General features: G+C 42.1%; 1 protein-coding gene across 10 annotated transcripts in view; it reads right to left on the bottom strand.

Annotated features, from left to right (window-relative positions):
- MAPT (microtubule associated protein tau) overlaps window positions 1–26,736 on the bottom strand; it is a 156,513-nt gene that overhangs the window by 2,754 nt on the left and 127,023 nt on the right. For 7 of the 10 annotated variants that reach the window (XM_051994914.1, XM_051994918.1, XM_051994917.1 and 4 more), the window contains 3 exons: window positions 25,715–25,807; window positions 16,093–16,174; window positions 14,263–14,375 (listed from right to left, as the gene is read on the bottom strand). In XM_051994914.1, coding sequence (XP_051850874.1) covers window positions 14,263–14,375; window positions 16,093–16,174; window positions 25,715–25,807 — 288 coding nt within the window. The remainder of the gene's footprint in view (window positions 1–14,262; window positions 14,376–16,092; window positions 16,175–25,714; window positions 25,808–26,736) is intronic. The other 3 variants (XM_051994919.1, XM_051994921.1, XM_051994912.1) reach the window with 1 other exon arrangement.

The following is a 26,736-nucleotide window of genomic DNA, read 5'->3' as shown; positions in this document are numbered from 1 at the left end:
TCAATCTGGAGTAATAATAAGGGATTGGAGAATGATAAAAAAAAAAAAAAAACAATTTGTAGACCATTCATAAACATTCATTTAGTTGCTGATACTCTAAATGTGAAGTACTTGTAAATGATCAACAAGCTGACATTCTACTGGAGAAACACAAGCATATTTCTTTTGAGCATTTTTACTCCAAATGAAGATGGAAAACATAAGGAAGCTTCAACTGGATGGGGAAATGGTTAATAGATTCTCTTTGGAGAGACAAAAGAGCTGGCTCAGGAGTCCAAAGGTAACAGAAAAACATCATTTCATTGTGCTTATGATGAGCATAACAAGACAACCAGGAAAGAAACTGCAGATTATTTGCATCTGTTGCAGAGGATAAGAAACGAGAAAAATTCTAGGAAGGGCTCTGGGAGCTTTTGAGATGAGTCAACATAGACCTTAATACTCAGATGGATTCAAAGCAAAAGTGGGTATAGGGAAGAACAGTGAAAAACATTAAAAACCATGGCTGGAAGAATAAGCAGTGCAAGAGGGTAAAAGCTTGTATATTTCCCACCAATCTCATGCCCCCAAATAACATATAATGAGTCCAACGATGAAAGCCGGCACTGAACAATAGCTAGAAAACTGAAATTGGTTATATCTTACCAGACAGGAAATGACTGCTTACCCATACGGGAGCTGCTTTTGTTCAGCTGTTAAGACTCCAGCCCTGGCAAAGCACAGATCAAAATGAATACTAATGAGAGGACCGGATAAAGACGGGAAGAGGGCAATCACGGTTCTGACCCATCCCCTTCATGCTGACAAGAGAGGGAACGGAACATGGAAAAGACTGAATTCTGGCCAATGGAAAGCAATCGGCACCATGCAGGGCCAAGAGGTACGGCCTCAAACGGCACACATTTGACATTGATTTAGAGAAAACACACAACCCAAGGAAATAGCAGTCCAGAATATAAGGTCACTTTCAAAATTTTACGGAGGAGAATAGACTAAATATAGGGGTTCTGCTTATTTTTCTCCCTTACCATAGATTAATGAAGCAATAGGTGAGGTATAGGAGCTGGGAGCTAGTCGGTGCAGTGAGTGGTTAGAGCTCCAGTCCTGGAGCTGAAGAAGACCTGACTTCAAACCCAGCCTCAGACCCTTACTAGCTGAGTGACAGTGGGGGTAAGTCACTTAACACTGTGTGCCTCAATTTTTTCTTCTGTAAAGTGGATTGGAGAAGGAAATAGCAAACCACAGGAGTATTATGATGCTGTTTGTGACCCATTTGTGGTTTATATATGGGTCACGAACAGCAACATCAATAAGGACCTGCCATTTAATTTATATAGGAACCTCCCCAATTAGCATGCTTCCTCTGTCAGTGCATGGTCAATATTTTTGCTGAAACTTGTTAAGTCTCAAGAGACTTTCACAACGAGGGTGAAAGGGTCACACAGCCAATACCGATATTCTAAATATGAGATGCTTGTAAATGACCAACAAGTTGACCTTCTACTACTTGACGAATGCAGTCATATTACTTTTCAGCATTTTCACTTCAAAGGAAGAGGGAAAACATAAGGAAGCTTCAACTGAATGAGAGGGTAACACAGAGGCAACATTTGAACCCAGGTTTTCCTGACTTCAATGCCAGCTTTCTAGCCACTACCCCCAAAGTGCCTCTCCCCTCTGAGGCAATACTGCTGATAATCACCCAAAGTCAGTCCCCAATATATTAAATGGGAAGTGAAAACTGCACTTTGAAAAGGAGGAAAAAACAGCTTCCTCAAGTATAGAGGAAATCCTTTCTTCTTGATGAATATGTTCTCAAGGGCTGAGAGACTAATTCTACAGATTTTGAAATGTACTTCTAGCCACGGGAAAAAAAATGCTCTTAATCATTAATAACTAGAGAATTGAAAATTCAAGCGACTCTGAGATTCTGTTTCACACATTCATCAGACTGGCAAAGCTGACAAAAGAACAAATGTGACAAATATTGGAGGCATTGGAGAGAAAAAAAGGCATGCGGATGCACCAACCATTCTAGGAAGCAATATGGAATTATACACAAAATGTTACTAAACACTGCATTCCCTTTAACCAGTAATATCACTGCCAGGCCTATGCTTCAAAGAAAGAGAGATCAAAGAAAAAGAGGAAAAAAGCCCTGTGTGTATACAAATGCTTTTAACGGCGTGTGTGTGTGTGTGTGTGTGTGTGTGTGTGTGTGTGTGGTCACAAACAAATAGAAACCAAAAGGATGCTCAGCAATTGGGGAATGGCTGAACAAACATAAGAAATGAGGAAAAAGGTAATTTCAAGAAAAGCTGACAGAGGGAAGTGAGCAGAACCAGGAGAACCACCTGGAGATACCCACCCTCATTTTACAGAGGAGAAAATGGGTTTCTGAGAAGAACAAGTATTTGCCCAAGCTCATACAGACAATAAAAACTTTTTCCTTTTGACTCCACAGCCTTATTCCCCCATGATTTTTTTTTTTTTTTTTGGTGGGGAAAGTGGCATTTGGGGTCAAGTGAGTTGCTGGAGTCACATAGTATCTAAGGTCACATTTGAACTCAGGTCACAGGGACTTCAAGGGAGTGCTCTATCCATGGCATCACTGAGGTGCCCCCCTCTCCCACTCTTTTTTGAGCTTCTGGTTCTTTGACTGCCAAACTTAAAGTCTGAAGCAGAAGGGGCACAGATGAAAAGGGAAGTTAAGTCTATCCCATCAATTCCAGAAAACTGAAGGGAACTTGTTTTTCACATTTAATTTTCCTTGGGTAGGGATTGAGGGCATAGGAAGTTTTGTCTCTGTACTATCTGAGATAATCTATCTCAGTGGGAATCAGAGGTAAAACTATTAGATGAAACTCTATGTATGTGTATTGAGAAAAAAGTTTTTGAGTGTATATATGTGTATGTGAATATAAGTATATATATATTGTATGTGTATTGTGAGGAAAGTATCTTTGAGTGTATAGCTATCTCTGTGTATAAATATAGCTATAAGTGCATATGTGTATATTTATACACAGAGAGATACATATACACATATATACCTATATTCATACCCTCTAACTTATGGATATAAGTGCTAGACTACAAGACATAAGAAGGCAAATTAGGTCTTGTTCCTCTCTCCCATCTCCCCACCCTCTGGTGCTTCAAACATGACAGGCTTGAAATAAATGTCTGCTGAATATATGAACTGAGGAAACATGGACTGAGAGGCAGAAACCTGGACTCTGATCCTTACTCTGCAATACAATGACAGCTCTGAACAAGAGGGTCTCCATTCCGAGTTGGACGACAGGATCTTTAAGTTGCTAGCAAATCTGACATCCCACAATCACTGGCTCCGTAAGCAGGCTCCCAGACCAGAGCGTGGGGCCTGTCAGCAGCTTCCTAGGGGGTGGCAAGGCCAGGCTTAGAGCTGGAGAGTCCCAGAAGGCGAGAGCAGACAACCTGGACACCTCTCCTCTTCTTGGCCAAATACACAAGCCAGAAAAACTGCAGCCTGCCTTGCAGCCATCTGGTATACCACATCCTCTCCAGCGCTCACAGAGCAGTGAGAGCAGGCCTACAGGAGAAGAGGCTTCTTTCCTACGTGTGTTTCTGTTTCTCTTTCTTTCTCACAGAGCATCTCAGAATTAGAAGGAGATGTGGAGACCATCTAGCCTAATCTTTCTATTAAAGGAAGAATCTCCTCAATAGTAGTCTTGGAAGATGGTCATACATCCAGTCTCTTTGTGAGTTTTTTTTCCTCCCTCCACCCCCTCTCCCTCCACTTTTCAAGAAATACAATAGGATCTTTTATTCTTTGTACCTTTCAGTCAATTGTTCCAATAAAGATCTGCTATAGACTATGATCTGCTAAAGAAAATAATATGTAAAATCTTGATTGCTCCTCTCTCATATTTTCATCAAGGATACCCTTCAATATATATACAGTTTTTCTCACAAAGTTTTTATGGGAACAAGAACATAAATTTGTCTCTCAATTATACTTTTCTGGTCATAATTCCATCCTTAATTTTTAAAAAATTGTTTAGCATCTTTGCTTTCAGATAGATTGAAAATTGATTATACAATTTATTATTATTGTTATTATGTTATATTGCTTTACAGTCTGTAAAATAGTTAATATATATTTATACATAAATATGCTTGTATAAAAAATAAAAATATATATAAGTATACATACTCAAGTAGGTGCTATTTTTTTAAGTGAAGAAAACCACAGACAGCAGATAAATGACTTGCCCAGATAAATAATATATGAAACAGGATTTTAACCCAGTCAGGACTTTAAAGGTCCATCATTCTTATCTACCACACCACTGACCTGTCTATTTCTCAAACAGTATTTGTTGTTACTGAATATTTCTAGTAACAGATGACTCATGATCTCCCAAGACTCCCAAGACAGACTAATCCCCTTGTCAAACAATTCTCTCATTGTTAGGAAATACTTCCTTCTATCAAGCTGAAATCTGCCTTTCTGTAATAGCTACCATTTGCCAGCTCTTATTCTGATTTCTGGAGGTGTAAAGAATATGTTTATCCCCTTCTTTCATATGACAACTTTTCAAATTTTTGAAGAGAGTGAACATATCTTCTCTAGGTCTTCTCTCCTTCAAGCTCAGTATCTTGGGCTCCTTCAACTGTTTTTTCAAGATGGTAGGTTTTGAGTTTTTCAATCATCCTGCTTATTATTTCTATATGGACCACTCCTGTTTTTCAGTGTTCCCCTTAGGACATGGTGCCCAAACTTAACAAAATCTTAGATGTGGTTTGACCAAATATAGTGTGATGTCTAATGCCCTGTGTTGACAGCAACATCTAACTCATATGGGCTGGGCTGGTTTTTCCCCCTAAAGGTAGGGAAGTCATCCTTGATTGGATGACTTGGTTGGTCCAGGATGTAATATTCTTTTCTAAAATGTAAAGTTCTCTGAGAGCAGGTTGTTGGTGGTGGTAGGGGGATGGGAAGGGGGGGGGCTTCTAGAAGCAGCCTTAGTTTCATTTCAGTAAATACCCCAAATGCAGTCAGGAGTTAAAATCCAAATCCTTGATTGTCTTCTTTTAAGTCTTGTCTCTTTTCCTGGGGCCTGGTTAGCTTTCTTAGAGGCCTTCTATAGTCTTGGTTCTAAGAACTTGAGCTCTGACTTCTGAATCTCCCAGACTCCAAAGGTTTCTGCTTCAGTCTCCGGACAGCACAAAGGTGGAAGATGGAATAAATCTGTCTCCTCCTCTAAGACCTTCTAGTGGGCTTCTGTCCTTTGGCCCTGAGAGATCCTCCTTATATGTGCTCTCTTAAAGGTGTGAATCTTGTGGAATTTTAGTACATACTAAGTACATGTAAATTAGAGAATCATTAAGTACATGTAAATGTACATGTAAATTAGACAATCATCAATTCCACTGACTTGGCACCTTGTAAGAATCCTAACACCACGGGACTAGAATTTCAATTAACAGCATGGTTTTTCAATCACCAAAGGAATAAAAAACCTGGTCCACAAGGAAGACAAATTCATCTATCTTAATGTTCTATTACCATGAGAATCAACATACTTTTCTGACTAGATATATTTCCATATAGAGATGAGGGAAGGTGTATTTATCAGAACCAATATTGTGACCTTGCTGAATGTATTTTTCCATATTGCTGTTGAGTGTAAACTTTTTGGGGGTCAAATGTTGGATAGTCTTATGAAGTCTCATTTCCTTTCCTTCTGGGCCTGAATTACCACGAGACCAGACTGAGTCCAACCTGCCCTCCCCCTTTATACTGTATGCTATTATTTTTTGGTTAACATAGTATATTGGGAAATTAGCTTTTTGTAACCACAAAATACTTCCAAGCAAATATGAAACTGAAATTTTGCTGTTAAAAAAAAAAAAAAGAGCTACTGGTAAAGGGACCTCTATTCTGCCTTTAACAGATTAAAAAAAAAAACAACACAAAATCCTCAATGTAAAATTGAAAATTTATTCCCATTATATTTCACCGCCTTTGTTTCCTCTCTCATTCTAGTCAATGAAAATATTTTGGAATTTTGATTCTGTCAACTCATCTATTAACCATTCCTTCTAAGCATATCCATAATTCACTTGTAAATTATTCTTATAGGGTGTTCATTCAAGTTATCAATGATAAAAACTGTCCTGTAGGTTAGCAACCATTAATTCACATTTTTTGAGCAATTATTCAAATAAGAAGTTGAACTAATCATACCTACCAGTCATCTTGGCATTTCTCCCCCTGATCCACAAGAACATCATGATAGACTCTATCAAATGTATAGTCTAGATCAAAGCTTCTTACACTATGGGTCGCAACTCCATATAGGGTCATGTAATTGAATGTGGGGGTTATGAAAAATTTGGCAAGAGTAAAAGGTATCAAATATTTCACCAAGATTTAATTCTTTATGTGAAATTAAATAACCACATCCTTCTCATTAGTATGCACATTTTTGTCTTTAATAAATGGTAAAACTATATATATGTGTGTGTATATATATATATATATATATGTTTGATTTGTATATCTATTGTATATACCTATATACTTAGGAGCACATAAAAATTTCTCAGGCAAAAAGAATGGATCATGATAAATGTGGAAATATGTATAGAAGAAATGCACATGTTTAACCTATATTGGATTACTTGCTGTCTACAAGAAGGGGTGGAAGAAGGGAGAGAGAAAAACTTGGTTTTGCAAGGATGAAAGTTGAAAACTATCTTTGCATATATTTTGAAAATAAAAAGCTATTATTAAAAGTAAAAAAAAAAAAAAAGTGGGGGGATCATGAGTGGAAAAAGTCTAAGAAGCCCTTGTTCTAAGGCAGTTAGATGGCACAGTGGATAGAGCACCACTCTTAAGAGTCAGGAGGGCCTGAATTCAAATCTGCCCTCAGATTTAACACTTTCTAGCTGTGTGACCCTAGCCAAGTCACTTAACCCCAATTGCCTTGCCAAAATAATATTAATAATAATATTTTTTAAAAAGAAAAGAAAAAATGCTTTTCTAAATTTCTATGGTCTGCCATTTAAGAGGAAAAGAGAAAAGCTTAGTATGACATGGTATGTCCATGTGAGCTGTAAGGGATCATCATTTCCTTTTTAAGGAAGAACAAACCATTTCTTTAATAATATGCTCTAAAATTTTGCCACCAATCTGGCCTGTCATTTCCAGAATGTGTCTTTTGTTTGTTTTTGACAACTAATGTATTTAATGTTTTTCTTTCCATTTTCTATGACTTCTTAAAGATTACTGACAATGGTTCCATGAATCTATTGAAGTTCTTCCAGTATTATGGGACATAACAAAGTGGGGCCTGAGGATGTGACTTCATTTAAAAGAACTCAGTACTCTACTCTTTTATCAACTCTTAGGACTCTTACGTTATCTTGGATTTCAAGTCGCCTTTTACCCTTGTTTGCCCTACCCCCTTTTCCAAGCTTATTTTTCTTCCTGGAGAAAATGAAAACAAAATAGGACTTGAGTAGTTCTGCTTTCTCTGTCTTTTTTTTTTCTTCTAATTTAAATCATTTTCAAGCAGCATGCCTTGCCATTTCTTGTTTCTTGTTTGAACAGATTTTTTGGTAGTCCTATGAGCATGATTTATTTTCTTGCCACGGTTCTTATATAGGTTTCTGCAGTCTTCCTGTACTCCCCACTACCTTCTGCCCCCTGCTTTCATCCAGTGTGTATACTTTGAGCTCATCAGAATGCAAGTTTCAGGACAACAACAAACATCTGCCTGAATCCATCCGCTGTTTGGATGTTTAACTTAATCCATGAGCCCAAAGTTAGCTGATTATAGAAAACCACCTCTGAAAAGGTCAACAATTTGCAAGTTGCATGCAATGGACCAAAACCCTTCTTTTTCTTTCTCCCGACATGCTGCTGAGAAAGGTCCTCAGTCAGGTAGGGCATCTGTGATCGCAGACCACCGAGCTCTTCTTTATTTTTTTATTTTTATATTTTTTTTAAATTTTATTTTATTTAATAATAACTTTGTATTGACAGGATCCATGCCAGGGTAATTTTTTACAACATTATCCCTTGCACTCACTTATGTTTCGTTTTTTTCCCTTCCCTCCCTCCATCCCCCCCCCAAGATGGCAAGCAGTCCTATATATGTTAAGTATGTTGCAGTATATCCTAGATATAATACATATTTGCAGAACCGAACAGTTCTCCTGTTGCACAGGGAGAATTGGATTCAGAAGGTAAAAATAACTCGGGAAGAAAATCAAAAATGCAAATAGTTCACATCCGTTTCCCAGTGTTCCTTCTCTGGGTGTAGCTGTCTCTGTCCATCATTTATCCATTGAAACTCAGTTAGGTCTCTTTGTCATAGAAATCCACTTCCATCAGAATACATCCTCATACAATATTGTTGTCGAAGTGTATAATGATCTCCTGGTTCTGCTCATCTCACTCAGCATCAGTCCATGTAGGTCTCTCCAAGCCTCTCTGTATTCATCCTGCTGGTCATTCCTTACAGAGCAATAATATTCCATAACATTCATATACCACAATTTACCCAGCCATTCTCCAATTGATGGGCATCCATTCATTTTCCAGTTTCTAGTCACTACAAACAGGGCTGCTACAAACATTTTGGCACATACAGGTCCCTTTCCCTTCTTTAGTATTTCTTTGGGATATAATCCCAATAGAAACACTGCTGGATCAAAGGGTATGCACAGTTTGATAACTTTTTGGGCATAATTCCAGATTCGAGCTCTTCTTTAGAAAGGAGGGACAGACAAAGGATATGAACAGACAATTTTCAGATGATGAAATTGAAACTATTACCACTCATATGAAAGAGTGTTCCAAATCATTATTGATCAGAGAAATGCAAATTAAGACAACTCTGAGATACCACTACACACCTGTCAGATTGGCTAAGATGACAGGAAAAAATAATGATGAATGTTGGAGGGAATGCGGGAAAACTGGGACACTGATGCATTGTTGGTGGAGTTGTGAACGAATCCAACCATTCTGGAGAGCAATCTGGAATTATGCCCAAAAAGTTACCAAACTGTGCATACCCTTTGATCCAGCAGTGTTTCTATTGGGCTTATATCCTAAAGAAATACTAAAGAAAGGAAAGGGACCTGTATGTGCCAAAATGTTTGTAGCAGCCCTGTTTGTAGTGGCTAGAAACTGGAAAATGAATGGATGCCCATCAATTGGAGAATGGCTGGGTAAATTGTGGTATATGAATGTTATGGAATATTATTGCTCTGTAAGGAATGACCAGCAGGATGAATACAGAGAGGCTTGGAGAGACCTACATGGACTGATGCTAAGTGAGATGAGCAGAACCAGGAGATCATTATACACTTCGACAATGATATTGTTTGAGGATGTATTCTGATGGAAGTGAATTTCTTTGACAAAAACTCAGTTTCAATTGATAAATGATGGACAGAAGCAGCTACACCCAAAGAAAGAACACTGGGAAACGAATGTGAACTATCTGCATTTTTGTTTTTCTCTCAGAGTTGTTTTTACTTTCTGAATTCAATTCTCCCTGTGCAACAAGAGAACTGCTCGGTTCTGCACACATATATTGTATCTAGGATATACTGCAACATATTCAACATATATAGGACTGCTTGCCATCTAGGGGAAGGGGTGGAGGGAGGGAGGGGAAAAATCGGAACAGAAGCGAGTGCAAGGGATAATGTTGTAAAAAAAATTACCCTGGCATGGATTCTGTCAATATAAAGTTATTATAAAATAAAATAAAATATTAATTTACAAAAAAAAAGAAAGAAAAGAAAGGAGGGACAGAGCTTTTTAAGTCTTCAAGGGACTTCTACTGGCTCTGAGCCTCTGTCCCTCAGGCTGATTTGGGGAAGGCAGAGCTTGGGCTCCACATTTTCTGGAGGAAGAACAAAGGAGAAAATAGAAGACTTTTGACACCCAGAGGGGATTCCCATTTCATCAGCATCATAACCAGATGCTAAGTGGGAGATACCAAAATGTTGAAGAAGGATTGGTTTTCTTTCCCACTCATGATCCCATTTGCATGGTCTGCAAAGGATGAGGTTGATAAACAAATTAAGTATGCAAAGATAAATTTGAGTTCAGACCAGTTCCTCTGATTAAGGCTAAATTAGTGATGTTTGAAATGAGATGTTGCCATATGGGGAGAGGCATTATAGGACCTAGGATGTTGTATAAAGAAATGTCAGCTATCCTGGAGGCCAGAGGCTATTAATTAGCCTTTTTAGTGCCATGGACTCCACTGGCAGCAGCCTACAGAACTTTTTTTCAGAATGATATTTTTAAATGCTTAAAATAAAACACATTAAGGGAGAAGATTTTGAGAAGATGGTGGAGAAAGGTCAGAAAACTTTTGCATCTCCAAATTTCCTCCATAGAAAAAAGACAGAACATTGCCTTAGAGGGAATACAGAGCTTCGGAAATAAACACAAGTCCAGGTAAAGCAGAGTTCTCCTAAAATAAGATTCAGGAAAGATTTGACCTCCAGGGGCAGAGATTTGGTCAGAAAGAAGTGCAAATCCCTCCAGGCCCATCCTGTATAATTAGAGTTGTGAGCCTCAAGCTTTAGAAACTTCCATCTCTCAGGCAGTGAGGGAAAAGACCGAAAGACCTTCCACTATGTCAAGGGACCCAGCTGTGCCTCCTGGGCCGGGCTACTGCTGCTGGTTGAGTGCGGGAGCAGAGGGGCAGGTACCAGGCTGGCCATGAGCAAAGCCCCTCGTTTCTATTCTAAGGAACAGCGGAGAACTGTAGTTTGTAGCACCCTGAAGGCCTGCAAGGAGGAAGATCATTTGGAGGACTGGCCCAAGGCTGAACCACAGAAGGAAGCTTGGGGCATAATTCCCCATACCTCAGGACTAGAACTTGATCACACTATATCACTGCTAAAAATAAAATAAAACAAAAATAATTTTTAAAAAATGAGCACGCAAAAGAGAAAGAACTCATCCATAAATAGTTACTGTGGGGTTAGTGAAGCTCAAGATTCATATTCAGAAAAAGATAATGGAGCTAAAATTTTTTTTTTTCAGTGAGAAATGTCATATGGTTCCAAGTATAACAAGACTTCTTAGAAGAATTTAAGGACTTTAAAAATCCAAATAAGGGAGATTGAGGAAGAACTAGAAAAAAAAATAAGATAAAATCAAAGAAATTATAAAAATAATGTCAATCAATTTGAAACAAAGAACCAAAAACTTGAGGAAAATCATTTTCTGAAAACTAGAGTTGGGCAGAGGAAAGCAAATGATGTTCTAAGGCACAATAAAATTTAAAAAATGAAAAAAATGGAAAAGAATGTGAAACATCTCATCAGAAAAACAACTGATCTGGAGAACAGCTGAAGAAATAATATAAGAATACTAAGACTGCCTGAAAATTATAATTAAAACAAATTCTAACACAATAGTAAAAGAAATTATCAAGGAAAATTGAGCAGAAATAGATAAAAGTTCCACCAATCATCACATAAAAGATCCCAGGAGGAAAATTTACAGAAATATCATAGCCAGGTTTCAAAGCCCCCGGGTTAAGGAGAAAAAAAATTAAATATCATGAAGCTACAGCCACAATAAGAATTACACAAGACTTATAGCACATCAAAGGACTGTAAATCTTGGAATACTTTATTTTTGTAGAGCAAAAGAGCTGAGTGTTACGCTACAATTAAGAGTAATTTACCCAACAAAGTTAAGCATAATCTTGACCAGAAAAAAATGGATATTTAATGAGCTAAATAACTTTCAGATATTTGTGACAAAAGCCAGCAGACCTTAAGGGAAAATCAGACATATGATATCCAGGAGAAATATAAAGTTAGGACCAATTATAAAGGACTCAGTAAGGTCTTGTAATGAAAATATCAGTACTTTTATGACTGTCATTTTTATTTGGATAGTTTGAAAGAAAGGCTTGGGCTGAACTGAGTATGATGGTGATTCTAAAAAATATATAAGGAGAAATAAAAAGGAGCAATTATCTCATACAAATGAGGAAAAAAGGAAAAACAATACAAAAGAAGCTAGTGCAGGAAAGCAGGTAGTGCTGAAAGCTTACTCTCATCAGGAATGAATTAAAGAAGGAATAATGTGTGTGTGTGTGTGATCTTCTAAATTCAGAAAGAAATAAAAGGACAAAGTGACAGTCTGGGAAGAAGGGAGAAGGGAAGCATTTTTGAAGGGGTGGGTAGGTTAAGGAATAGAAAAAGGTAGCAGGTAGAAGTAAAGTAGAGAATTGAGCAGAAATAGGAACTGTGTGAAAAAGATAAAGAGGAAAATATTCAACAAATAATTGTAGCTTATAATGTGAATGGAATGAATTTACCCATATATGAATATAAGCATAAAACATCTTTTATACATTATATCTAAATAAATGAAATAATATTTATTCCATGAGTAGATAACATTAATAGAATTTTTAAAATAACAATTTTACCTAACTAATCTATTCATGTAATACCATTCCAATTAATTTACTGAAAACTTACTTTACTAAATTAAAAAATATAATAACAAAATTCAATTAGAAGAATAAAAGGCCAGGAACTTTAAAGAAACCAGAGGGAAATGATGTAAAGGAAAGAGATCAGTAGTATTCAAGACTTCAAACCAATGTATATTATAAGGTGAGAGCATTATTGAAATATGAAATGGATAATTTTGGTTATTTTAAGTTAAAATATTCTTGTATAACTAAAACCAATGCAGTCAAGAATAAATGAATATATAAAAATGAGAAAAAAGCTTTTATAAACAATCTTTCAGACAGAATGTGAAAAATTAGAATATTCCTGTGGTCTAGAAAATGATGAACTGGCTGATCTGGAAAAACATGGACAGACTTGGGCTTATGAAAGAAGCTGCTATCCACCTCCAGAGATGACAAGTGAAAACAAACATAGTACAGTCTTACATATGTGTCTGAGTGCATATATTTATAGATGTAAATGTATATGTATATGTATACATATGTGTCTATGTATAACGAAATATATGTATATATGTGTATATATACACATATATGCATACACACCTATATATTTCCATATTCAACTTGGGGAGAGTAAAGAAAGGAGGGAAAAACTAAAGTAAAAAGTGCACAGTGAAGAACAAAAGAAAGTCTATAAGAAGAAGCAAAGAAAGGCTGGACAGCTATGAAAACAATGTAGAGTGTTTATTATATAGTTTTTCTTGAAATGTAAATTTATTGTTTTATGTTGAGTCCTCTCTTATGTTAAGTCCCATTATAACCAAAATTTTTATATAATTAAGTGACATTTAAACTATTGCCTATTAACTTGAAGGAACAATTTACAAGAAGCTGTGTACATGATGATATTTTTTCTTTTAGTTATTTTGCACTTAAGTTTAAACCAAATTTAAAAATCTAAAAAAAAGCAATTATATTGAAATGCAATTATCAAAATATATATATATTTAAAAACAAGCTCCTAAATCCTAGGTAAAAAAGCCCAGATAGTCTAGCTTACTTATTTTAATTCCAGGGAGATGGGCAGAGAAACTATCTGCTCTTCTTCCCCTCTCCTCCCCCATACCCAACAATGCATCTGTCTCATGACAGGAGTCAGGGGCCCAGAGCGGAAGCCACTTGAAATAAAGGGCTTAGAAGGTTTCTAAGCATCTTCCTCCATAGGTCAACACGATGATCCCCACAAGAAGAGAGGTATCTCTGGGGCTGGTGGGAGACTAATGGTTCACCAGCCTCAGCTCTACCAAGAATGCCCTCTCAGGCTGGCCTGGCCTTAGCTAGCAGGATTCTGACATCACACTCCTCCCCTCCAGACCCAGGTGTGCCACTTTTATGTAAGGTACGGGGGAGGGTAGAAAGTGGAACATGAATCTAATGAATCCTATTTTTTTCCTGGCTATCCCAGCCTCTCTGTCCATGGTTAATGTGCTATGTAAACACACTCTTAAATGTGCTGAGTAAGGAAGCCAGGGAGAATCCTTTGGAAAAGCAAAGAACCCTCCCCTAATTGACATGTTGGCTAAGTTCTGATTAGCACACATTGGGTTGATTAACCTGGGCACTACCTACCTACCAAAGAACACTCATTCCTCCTTGGTTGTTGTCTAGTGTGATGTCACCCTCCCTCCGTCCCGTCCCTGTGTGTCTGGACCACTGACACAGCTTTGAATGCGGAGGATAATGAGGATAATGAGCATAATGTGGCTAAGCCAGCTCCAAGCTGCCCCCTTACCTTCTTGTTTCCTCCACCAGGAACGTGGGTAATGTTATCCAGGGAACCAATCTTTGATTGAACTTTCTCCTTGAAGTCCAGTTTCTCAGATTTAACTTCCACTTGGCCACCACCTGTGACAATATACACAGACAGCATCACCTAGGCATCTTTTTCAGGCTGTTAGTTGTGCTTACAGTAGACACTGCAGGGAGATAGGGAGGACTCACAAGTAAAGTCCCATTATAACCACAGATTTTATATAATGAAATAACATTTAAACTATTGCCTATTAACTTGAAGGAGCAGTTTACAAACTGTCTCTGACAAAGGGGACTTACTAGTAGACCCACTTTTATATACAGTTAAGGCTCATCATTAATAGTTCAAACATCTGCAAATGCGTAGTTTCAGGACAGCTTCTTGTTCTTAAGAAGAAGAGATCTATATTCCCAACAGCTCAGCCTGTTGACATTATCCGCAAAGAATGGAATTGCTCAGCATTGTGGCAAATGCCTGGAGTCCCTTGTTCCTGGGGGAGGGAGAGGCTACTGGCTTGTTTTAACTTGTGAGTTTTGAGTCTCAGGGAACTAATGCTGATGAACTCAAGCTGGCACTAATATGGGGAGCCCCTGAGAGGGGCGGAGGGCTTGGCTGTCTAACTGGCTCAGCTCAGAAACAGGGCAGGTCAAAGCTTCCATGCCCATTAGCAGTGGGTAGCACCTGAGAGTGGTCACTGTACTTCCAGGCTGAGTGAGAGATCCAGTTCTCAATTTTTTTTTTTTAAATGGGACTGTCATAGTAAATTAAGCATCCCAAGATAAATTTTAGCCCCACCCAAGTCAAATCATGAGACATTCTAAGAGAGCCATGTCAAATTCCTGTCTAGTCTTACAAATCTGACATTCTCATAAGACTATGGTTCCCAATCTCCATACCCTGTGGGGAAAAAAATTATTCAATTTAAACAGAAAAGCAGCAATTGTGGAAGCTTGGTCATGGGGAGCTGTATCATTATCATTCGTAAAGCAGGAATATTAAGAATTCAAGGAGAATGGCATTTGTGGAGTAGTTGTCATGATAGACACTCAATTCTGGCAAACGTCCAAGAACAGGCAAAAACAATGCTCAGGTCTCCACTGTGCTGTGTGGACCCTTCCCAAGGACTCCTTGCCTTGTTAGACTCTTTGGGCTGCATGGGTCATTTTGGCTACTTGGTTTCTTGGTATTAAATGCCAACATATTACAATATGTTGACACAGTAAGCACTTAGTGAGCACTTGCTGAATGTGCTAAGGGCTCAAACCAAGACAAAAAGTATTTGGAATGAGGACTATAAGGAGACCTCTGAGATAGGGGGAGTGTGCTATATCATTTCTCATCCAAGATCAGTGGGGACAATAGTGATGTCAGGGCAGATGCTTTCCAGCATCATGCAAAGTCACATCATCCCCCTATTGGATCCTGGGCCCCTCAGGATAAATCTGGGCCATTAGCCCCTCCCTGGCCTGGCACTGGGGAGGGCACAAAATGCAGCACTCCATGGATCTTGCTTTGAGAATCAGAGAGTTTAAGGCCTCCCCCACAAAAAAGATTTGCTTTTATATTTTATTGTCTTTTTTATTATTATCAATTTATTTGGTTTATAGATCACCTTCATTTCTGAATATATCCCCTTCATATTCTTTCAAGGAAAGAAAGTTAAAAAAGCACCCAGGTAAAAATATATTTCACCTTTTACGATTCCTTGTTGGAAATAGGGCAAATTGGTAGGTAACAGATACAGAGAATATTTGATTACCTAGAAAAGAGACTGTACCCAAGTACCCACAACACTCTTCAGGGGACTACCTGGTTTGTGATGGATGTTGCCCAATGAGCCACACTTGGAAGTCACCTTGCTCAGATCGACTGGCTTGTATACTATTTGCACCTGGGAGCATGGAGAGAGGGAAAGGAGGGCAGGGGGTGAAGGGAAAGAAAGGGAGGGCAGGAGGTGAGGGGAAGAAAAAGGAGGAGAGTTAGGAAGAGAAGAGGACAGGAAGAATGAGGAAAAATCAAGAAGGGAAGGGGAAGGTTAGAAAAAGGGAATAGAAGGGAGAAGATTAAGGGTGGGGAAAGTGGATAGAAAACAAAATAAAAACAAAAACAGAAACACAGGATTTTAAATTTGGCTATAACAATAAAACACGGCTGTATAAACTCAGACCCGTTTGGATCCAAGCCCCAAGAAGAAACTGACTGGGGCAGGAAAAGTCACTGAAAGTACTAGTCTCCTCCTCAAGGGACGCACCAGAGCACGCACTGGACTGCCATTTTTCCAGGGAGGCCAGTGGGCCGGGAGGAGGTTAAGGGCCTTCCAAGGCCGCTAAATCAGTTCAGCTTCACCTGTGCAAGAGTCATCCCCCCCCCCAAAGAAAATACCTTTCTCAGCCGCTAGGTTTATGTCCCCAGTAGCTGAAACAGAGAAGCAGTCACAGTCAGGTACACGGGACCCAAGTTCCAGAAAGGTGAGAGGTCAGAGGGCCAGTTTCCCAAGTACAGCCGCTAATGCCTTCTTTTCCCGCCCCACCCCACACGCTGGAATCCCAACAGACTGGGGGCTGAGACACAAGCGGGCAGCTCCGCACGGAAGCTCCCAAAGCTCGGGGAGCGCGGTGGCGGGAGGGGGACGCGGGCAGCAGCAGCCCCGCTGGGCGTGAAGCAGATGGCAAGCTCCATGGCACTGAGGCAGGCAGCGCGGACGGACTCCAACGCGCCGCCACTCTCTCCACAGCACGGGCAGCGTCGTAAGGTGGCGCCCCCCCTGCTCCGGAGGCCCGAAGCCGGATGGGGACCTCTCCCAAGCGAGGCAAACCTTTGCCTAAGAGCCTCGTGGCCTGACGGGAGCATAGTCCCCCCCCCCCTTCCCACCCCCCCCGGAAAGCCGCTCCCTGGCGGGCAGTAAATCCCGACCTGCGGAAACAAAGATTCCAAGCCCAGGGGCTCCGCTAATTCCCCCGGCTGTTGGGGAGGGCGGTCAGCCTCAGGCAGGAGCCCCCGGGAGTCAGGCCCGTGCAGAGAAGTCCGCGTTCGCGGCCGCCTGGTGAATAAGCAGTTAGTAAGCGCGGTAACGAAGCCCGAGCCCCCGGGCTGGGGAGCTGCCGTGGGACACAAAGGGTTTTCAAATACTTAGAACGCCTCTAGACAGAGCAGGATTGGGTCTGTGTGGGAAACGGGGGGAGGAAACCACCGGAAACTGGTTAGTCTAAATGGCCACCTTCCCCGAGATCTTGGAAGCTCCTCGGGTGTCAGGAATCACGCGGAAGCCTCGGCGGGCTGGGGGAACCGCCGCAGCTTCGAGAGGAAATTCTTCCAGGGACCCTGCGGGGCTGCCCAGGGATGTAGCAGAAACTAGAGTTTTGTTCTTTTAAATATTATTGCAAATATTCCGTCTCTTGGCTGAGCCTGAGCCTCTTTGTCAGATTTGTTAAGCTGCTATCGCTTTTAATGGCATTGTTCTTGCGGCTTAGTCATGACCAGTTCTTCCCTAGGAATATGTTATTTACAACAAATGTCGGGGGGGGGGTGTTCTATGTGAAAACCCTTTGATGAGGACCCACTTCCCAACTTATTTTCATTCTTGTGGTTTCATCTACAAATCAAAATAATCCCAACCTTTGATAAATTCCCAATGGATGGGAGCAGCAAGTGCTTAGAATCTGCCTCATTTTGAAAGGTGATATACAAATGCAAAAACCAAACCAAACCCCAAACTCAGAAACTCTCCTCTTAGGGAGTTTATAATTATCTCGTGTGTGTGTGTGTGTGTGTGTGTGTGTGTGTGTGTACATATATTTTATATATATATATATATACATATGTATATATATATATATATATATAAATATATCAGGGGAAATAACATATGCAAGTAAAGAAAGATAAAAGGAGAAACAGATTATTGAGGGACCTGCCTTTCCCCATTTCTTCCATAAAGTATATGCAAAAATTAAAAAAATTGGGGGCACTAGAAACTGGAGGCTGAGGTCAAGAAGCACCTCCTGTAGCACGAGTGACACAGAGCTGGGCATCCTGAGAGGTGGAGGTGACAAAGGGAGGGCTTCCCAGGCACAGAATTCCGACATGCAAAGGCACTGAGACGAGATGGAATGTTGAGTATAGGGAATGGTAAGTAGGTCAGCCTGGCTGCAACTGAAGCTTGTGTAAAGGGGTTGAAATGGTGTGTAACGAGCCTGGAAAAGGAGGGTGGAGCAAGAGTGTGAAGGGCTTTCAGGGCCAGATAGAGAGTTTATGTTTTATTCCGGAGGCAAGAAGGATCGCTTAGAGTGGGGTCATGAGATTGGGTCTGTGCTTTTTAGAATATAGCTTCAGAGTGGTGTAAAGGAAGGAACTGGAGGCGGTGGGGAAAGTGTGGAGGCAGGAAGAACAATTATAGGGCTATTATAATAATTATTATAATAATTTCTCAGTCCACATGAGAAATGCTGAGGGTCTGTACCAGGATTGGAGGGAGGGGGGTGTGGTGAGGGAAGAAGAGTCAGACAGGAGAGATGATGTGAAGGGAGAATCGGCAGGGCTTGGGAATGGGCTGGATATATAGTGTGAGGAGCCGAGGAAGATTCTCAGGCCTGACGGAGCTAGGATGACAGTGGTGTCCTTAACAGAAACAGGGGAGCAAGGAAGAAGAGCAGTGAGCTCTGTTTTGGATGGCTTGGGTCTGAAGTGTCTTTGGAACATCCCGGGGAAATAGTGGGACCAGAACACAGAAGAGAGAGCAGCAGCAGCAGCGCCTACTCTGTAAGGACAAATCACATTTGTTGTCTGCAACAGCCCTGGGAGAGAGGAGCTTTCTATTATCATCTCCTTTTTAATGGCCGAAGAACTTGAACCCGACCGAAGTTGACTGACTGGCCCAAGGCTGCAGAGCTGTATCTGAGGCTTACATGAACCTTACAGCTCTGGGAGCCATCGGCTTCTGGGTCATTGATGACTGAGATAACGGAATCCATGAGAACTGATGCGCTTCACTGAGAGGGTTTAGAGAAAGAAGAGAAAAGAATACAGGTCAGAGCTTTTGGGTACACCCACCTTTGGGGCTAAAACATTGAGGATGATGACCGAATAAAGGACATCGAGAGGAAAAGCAGTGTTACAAAAACCCAGAGAGGAGAAATTTTGGAACAGGAACAGATGGTCAAGTGTCAAATGTCAAAGGCAGAGAGATCAAGAAGGATGAGGACTTTTAGCAGACCCCTGTGTCTGTCAATTAAAAGGTCACTGATAACTTCAGAGAGAGGAGTTTGGGATAAGTGCCGAGGTCAGAGGTCAGATCACTCACTACAGATGGAGAAGCAAATGAGGGAAGAGGGGCTGTAGACAAGGAGGCACACAGGGCTTTCTCTAGGTGTTTGATGGCTTAAGGAAAGAGTTCTTACCTTTTTCTATGTGGCACGGACCCCTGTGGCAATCTGATGAAACCTATGAGCCTCTTATCATAAAGTTTTTAAATGAATAAAATAAAATACATAAGATTACAAAGGAAACTAATTCGTTTTTAACTAAATTAAATAGTTATACATACATATCAAAAGGTTTATAAACTGGGTTAAGAACTTCTGGTTTCTGGGGACAACAAAGCTTTTCTAAGAGATGAGTCCTCTCTGGACACACGTAGGCCCAGGAAGGAGCCATTGAGAAAGACAAATTGATGATTAGAGGGGAAAGGACAATGGAGGGGCAAGCTGGCAGAGAAAAGAGGGCAGTTTGGGATCAGAGGTACATCTTGGAATAGAGAAGGGCGGTCTCCTCTGCAGAACAGCATCAAGGAGAGAGATGATGACGACCTTCTGGTGGAGGACAATACATAAAGAATGAGGGGAACACCTGGGAAGGATGCGCTATAAGAGCTGGAGGAAGAGATCTGGGGCAGGGATAGGAGAATCCGAGAGTGAATCGAGAGGGGAAGAGCCCACACCTTGCCCGATGGCAGGGAAGGCTCTGTGAGCCTAGATGCTGGCCCGGGCACACAGTTAGTGAGATTTCCTCTAGCACCTGTGGCAGTGTGGCAGGAAGGGCGGGGGCGATTCCAAGTGGGTGAAAACACCATTTGAGAGCAGAAGGTAGTAAAATAGCCAGGAAGCAGGGAGAACAACAGTAAAAGACTCCCACCCCCAAAAAGGCACCCATGCCAGCTGCAGAACCACTGGTCCTTCTGGGGTCTTCAAGGGTGGAGAGCCTCCCCATCATGACATGCCATGCTGGAGGGCACCGTTTGGCTCCTGAGGCCCCTCACGGGAGGGCTGGCTGTGGTCTCGGGAGCATGGGGACCAGAAGGGACTTTCTCAAAGTCTCCTGAAAGGGGTCCGCTCAGCCTCGGGGACCTGGGACCGTGTGTGGGGTGCGGCCCTGGGATTGGCAGGTGGGCAATCATGGCTGCTTCTCTTGGGGACTGTTTCTTGATGCTGAAGCAGAGTTCACACAGGTTGTGATGGAGATCCCATACTTTGCTCTATTTTAACTTTTTCTCTCCTATTCATCCTTTTTAACCTTCCTGGTTCTTGTGTGTGTGCGTGTTAAAGGCAGAGATACGAGTCTCTGTGCTGCGCACATGCACACCCTCCACTCCCTCACCCCCCGCCCCCCCGTAATTTATATTCAGCTCGATACCTCTATTCTCTACTTAATGGTTTATTTAACTGATTGTTCCTATCAGCAGAAGTGGCTATTAGACCACTATAATAACTAGAGTGTCATCAGGATAATAGCAGTTGCAGTTGAAAAAGGCTTTTCAACTTTAGTTTGCAAAACAATTTTTTCACACGAACCTATGAGGTGAATTCGGTTTGCCCTAATTTCACTTTGGGGTTCCTCAGGCTTGTTGCTTCAGAGTGCCCTGCTCCCCCTTAAAAAAACCCCAAATCCTTTCAAGGATTAATGGTATCAAGTAAGAACAACAAAACAAACCAGTACTTTGGAATGGAGATTTGCGTTAACAGAAATAACTTCTGACAAGCTCAATAACTCAAGGTCTTCCCCACCCAAAGCTTTACCTTTCAGGAGAAAGGACATATTAAAGGAAAAGAATCCAGGATTTCAAGAGTCCATCTATTCAAAAAGGAGCTTCCAATATATGACTGGAGAAACTGCTAAAGATTCAATCCAATCCCTCAGATGTTCTCAGTCCCTACCATCTTATAGATAGAGAACTGATCAAATATTAGAACAATAATAATAATAATAATAATAGAACTTATACAGCACTTTAAGTTTGTAAAATATTTTACAAATATGATCTCATTTTTATACTCATGACAACCACAGAAGGTTGATGCTCTTTTATCTTCTTCTTTATCATCTCATGTTAGAGATGAAACTGAGGAAGACACCAGTGAAGTGACTTGTCCAATGTCACACAGTTACAAGCAAGTGTTTGAAGTCACATTTGAGCTTAGATCTTCTTGACTCCAGGTCTGCACCCTATCCACTGTGCCCTCCGGATACTATAGCTCTAGAAATGAAAGGAATTTCATAGACCCTACTAGGCCATCTCTCTCATTCCCAAAGGTAACATCCCTGCAAGAGCTCTAGTCACCAAGAAAAAAAGGCAATCTTTTTTACTTATGAATCACTAAGGCAAGACCATGTCCTAACAGGGTAGATTTTTAACAAATGAAATTTGAATGAAAAAAGGGCTCTTCTTGATTAACTAGAAAATTCAATCATCCCATACCTTCCATCCCTGATGCTTGGCACATAAGCCTGGTGGTAGTTTTGGGGGGGTCCAGATTCATGGTTTCATAAGTATGAGAAACTGTTTATTGACATTGTCTGCCAATACAGACTGGCAGCTCATCTGTAGCTTGGAGTTTTAGTGAATTGCCCGGGACACTGAGAGGTTACCCAGGTGGTATGAATCAGAGTCAGTTCTTGAACTCATATTGTATAGCATCCAAGGCCCACCCTCTACCCACAATGACAGGCTTCTTACTGAAAGCTATTAGCCATGTACCACAACATGTATGTGCATGTGTAAGGGCACAGGGGTAGTAGAGTGAGCAAGGCTCATTTTTCTTTTAGCCTGAGCATGAAAAGGCAGGGGGTGGTGGAGGCTGATTGGGAGAATGGGAGTGGGGAGAGTGGAAGGGCGGCAAGTAACTTGGAGTTCTCGGTGAGAAGTCTGGCTTAGGTAATACATAACTTGAAATATTTGGAGATGAGGCCTGGTCCAGGTTTTAAGGTTGAGAAGAAAACAGTGGAGAGGCAGGAACAAACAGCTCTTGTTCCTGGGGGTGGGAATCAGGGGAGGACCAAAGAGACAAAATTGGGGGTGTCACAACAGCCCTGGCTCTCTGTGCTCCAGCTGGCCCACACCCACAGGCTCCTGGCACTAAGGCTCTGTGGAGGGGACTTTTTCTTCCCCAACCCTGGGCAGTTGGCTTGATTTCCTGCTTGCTCTTTCCCTGAAACTGTGATGGGAAAGTCTAGGTCAGAAGGAGGGAGGAAGAAAGGAAGAGAGAGACGGAAACAGAGAGAAACAAAGACACAGAGAGAGATAGGTAGAGAGACAGAGGGAGAGAGAGACAGGAAGAGCAACAGAGAGGGAGAGAGAAAGGGAGAGAATGAAGGAGAAAGAGAAAGGGAGAGGGAGAGAAGAGAGAGAATGAGAGAAAAGGAAGAGAATGAGAGAAATGGAGAAAGGGAGAGAGAGACAGAGAAAGAGGGAGGGAGGGAGAAAGGGAGAAACAGAGAAAGAAAAGGAAAGAGAGAGAGGAAATGAGAGAGACAAAGACAGAAAATGAGAGACAGAGAAAAAGAGAAAGAGAGAAAGACAAAGAAAGAAAGCAAAGAGAAGAAAGGAGAAACATAAGCAGAGACAGAGAATGAGAATGAACATGAACTTGTCAGCAGCTGGAGTCAGAGGGTAGGTAGCCTGGTGCCAGAAACCACTTCTGTTGCTGCTCCTCAGACCACCCTCTGGACCACCCATGGGGACAACTGCTGTGGGCCACCCAGAAGATTGCCCAACTCTGCAGACAAAATAATTCCAATTGAGGCTCACAATTTATAGGAGGTCAGAATTTCCCCAGCCTGTAGTCCTTCCATCAGGAAAAGTGTTTTCTGCTTGATAGTCATGGGAAGAAACAGTGGTTACCTGCCAAGGGACAGAATATAAAACCAAGAAGGGGGTTTGTCAGGCGGACAGTCCCTTATAAGGGTCAACCCATAATTATGAGGAGCAGTGGTCACCAGTCAACCTTGGTAAGAAGACTGGGAGCCCAAGGATCTTCGGTGATATTCCCAGATGTTTTGGGAACTGAAGCTTCTAATTAAAAAAAAAAATACATTCCTAACCCACAACCATATTTAGGGCATTACTTATTTTCCCCAGAAGTGGGGATAGGATGAACGGAGCCATCCATATTCTTTCAACTGGTTCCCCCTGGTGACTGGTGGGGGCTGCAAGACAGGCTTCCAAAGCATTCAACCCTAAGCTCCGAGCTTAGGCACTGAGCAAAACTCCTCGGACCACATGGGAATGGAGGCCTTGCCTGTGGCCTGACCCTCTTCACTAGCCCGGCTCAAGCTGACAAGAGCAGTCTTCTGGATCTGCAGTCTGGGGTGGATTTGGAGAGAAGGAACTCCTTCCATGTTCATCCAACACCTAAGCTAAGAGCCCCGAGCGTACACACTGGAGTCCATCAGGGACGGGCGATGGGTTTTTGTTTTTTACACTCTTTTCATCAAGCAGCAGAGATGGGGGGGGAGGGTTGGGAGGTGAGAACAGATAGTGGGGAGCAGGGTTAGCAACAATGCCATGCAACAGCTGCTAGGTGCCAGGGGGAGCGTTTGGCCACAAGGAGGTTTCACCGAGGGAAGTCGGCAGGAGGCTGTAGGGCAGGAGAGCAGTGGCAAGAATCAGTACTCTAGGCTGCCCTACCGAATAGAGGAGAGTTTTTAGGAGAGAAAACAGGCTTGGGGGCTGGGGGAATCGTGGGGACCACAGCGGGCGGGCCCTCCTTGGGGAAAGCCCGGCATGAGGCCCCCAGGATGAGACAGCTGACCTTCCCACCAGCCGGAGCAGTCCAGAGACCCTGTGTCTAACCCGCTCAGTCTCCACAGAAGAGACCCGAGCCCCCAGTGCTGCATGGGCAGGGAGCCTGTAGAACACATGAACATTCACAAACCGAAAAAATGAAGGAGTGGCTCCTGCTCTTGTCCAAAACGGATCTTTAAAGAAGCAAGACTGCTATGCTGCCCGGAGATGTTGGGGGGCTTAACCAGGGCCTTAACTAGAGTAGAGACACCCAAAGAGCATCAGGATGGCAACCGCAGGGCGCTCCTCTTGGGAAGCTGGGCAGGGCCCCCCAACAGTGCTCCTACATTCATATCTCAAAAGCTATGTCTGCAGGGGTCAGTTTTCTTGGATTTCTACTGGGGCAGTTCTCTCCACCAGCAAAGGGGAAGAACTGGCAAGCCCCGGATGCCCCTTCTCTCCTTGCAAAAGCAGGAGGCGGCAAAGCTGGCCAACAGCTGGTCTGTGCCTATGCCAAGGGAACAAGCGATTTGTGGCTGCTCCAGCCAAAGCGTGAGACGGGCTGACAAGGGGTGGGGGGGCAAGCTGAAATTCCACTGGCTCCTCATCCACATACTACATTTGACAAAGGGATCCACCCCTCACCCTTCCCCTCACTATAGTTACTCCTCAGGAAGAAGGTAAGGGGGAAATCCTTCTTCCTTAGGACTGACTGGGGGCCCAGGTCCAAGAAGGGCCCTTGGGGCCTCTGCCTGAGCTGGTTCCTCGGAATTTGCTCTATGATAAGAACTTTCTAGAGGCCCTTCATGGGTGAGAAATTAAATAGCTCTTAACATCACCAGCAAATACTTGCCAGATGCCCTGGGCTGCTGAAAGACCTGAGGGCCTTACATTCTGCTGGTTGACTAATGCAGTTCATGGGCCAGATGAGCCCCCACTAGTATTCACAACCCTCCTATCCCAACGTTCTTGGTCAGTGGTGTCACAATTTCCAATAATGACTCTTTCCAAGGGTCTGCTGCAAGGTCTGCTGAGAGTTTAATTATGCTTTGAAAGTTGCATCTCGCAACGAGGGTAAATCCGCACTTCTAGGGGCAGCGGACAGGAAGACAGGGGCCAAGGAATCACAGGGTCATAGGTCCGGAGCTGGAAGGGACCAGTCCCAACCCCCTTATTTTAAAGCTGAGGCCCAGAGCAGTTGGGTGACTTGCCAGGATGGGGCAAGTCCAGGATTTGAATTCGGGTTCTTTTGACTCCAAACCCAGAGCTTGCAATACCCTGGAAACCCCTTTGTCAGAAATGGCTGAGGAGCCAGGAATTTGGATGTCGAGAAAACTTTCTCTTCTTTATTTAAGCCTCACAGACACAGGGATTCAGAGATTCATGCTACTTCTAATAAATCATAGTAGGGTGCATTGAAGGGGTGCAGGTACTCACACTGCCTCCTCCTGGGACGTGTTTGATATTATCCTTTGAGCCACACTTGGACTGGACGTTGCTAAGATCCAGCTTCTTATTAAATATCTGCACCTTTGATAGCCAGAAAAGAAGATGAGTCACTCAGCACACAAGCATGGAGCCCCTCTGCCCTACAGTACTCAGCGCTCCCAAGGTGGGACCAAGGAAAGGCCGGAGGGGGCCCCTAGTCCTCTGGCTCAGCGTGCTGCTTCTGGATGCACCGAAGAGACCTTGGTCAGATCCCACAGGAGCTGTCTGGAGGGGAAGGAGGATCTTTGAAAAGTGGTGCCCCCCCATGCATCTAATGACAATCTGGAAAAGCATACACAGCAAGTAAGTGGTTAAAGGTGCCAGGTCCTCATCCTCAGCATGGAGGAGCTGTCCTGTGAAGACATTCATTGCCGGGGACTTCAAGGAGGGGGGATTTCACTTTAAGGAAAAAAAAAAGAATAGGTGAAAAATCTGGATTTACAAAATTAAATATATTTTGAGGGGCAGGATGTAGGTAAACACTGTGAAAGAGGGTTCTGTGAAAAGGCAAGCTCTTACATATTTGAAACTGGGATTGATTTTATACACAACTTTTCAAAAAGTTGTGTATAAAGAGAAACTACATAGATTTAGAGCTAGAGGAGACCCTAGAGGTTATTTTGGTCCAGCAGCTTCACTCTTCAGACCCTGAGGCCTGGTGGTACAAAGGGATTTCCCTAAGGTTACCCAGATAGTGGTATAGCTATCTCATTTCCAAACCAAACCTGTCCAAAATCCCATCCCGTACAGAGAAACCTACCTATAGTGTCATCTTTGCTTAGGGTAAAACAAACAGGATGACATTTAAATGGCAAGGTGGGGTGGGCAGAATGAAAAGGGTTTCCTTTTGAAAAGACAAATGGAGATGTGAAACGTTGTCAGGGGACCTTAGGAAAAAAAAAAAAGAAAGGTTTCCTTCCCACTATAGTATTAATGGTGAACTCTTTTCCTGTATTCTATCTCTCGAGTAT

Source organism: Antechinus flavipes, chromosome 4 (genome assembly GCF_016432865.1).
Source record: "Antechinus flavipes isolate AdamAnt ecotype Samford, QLD, Australia chromosome 4, AdamAnt_v2, whole genome shotgun sequence".
Lineage (NCBI taxonomy): Eukaryota > Metazoa > Chordata > Mammalia > Dasyuromorphia > Dasyuridae > Antechinus > Antechinus flavipes.
This window is presented reverse-complemented; position numbering and strand designations above follow the sequence as displayed.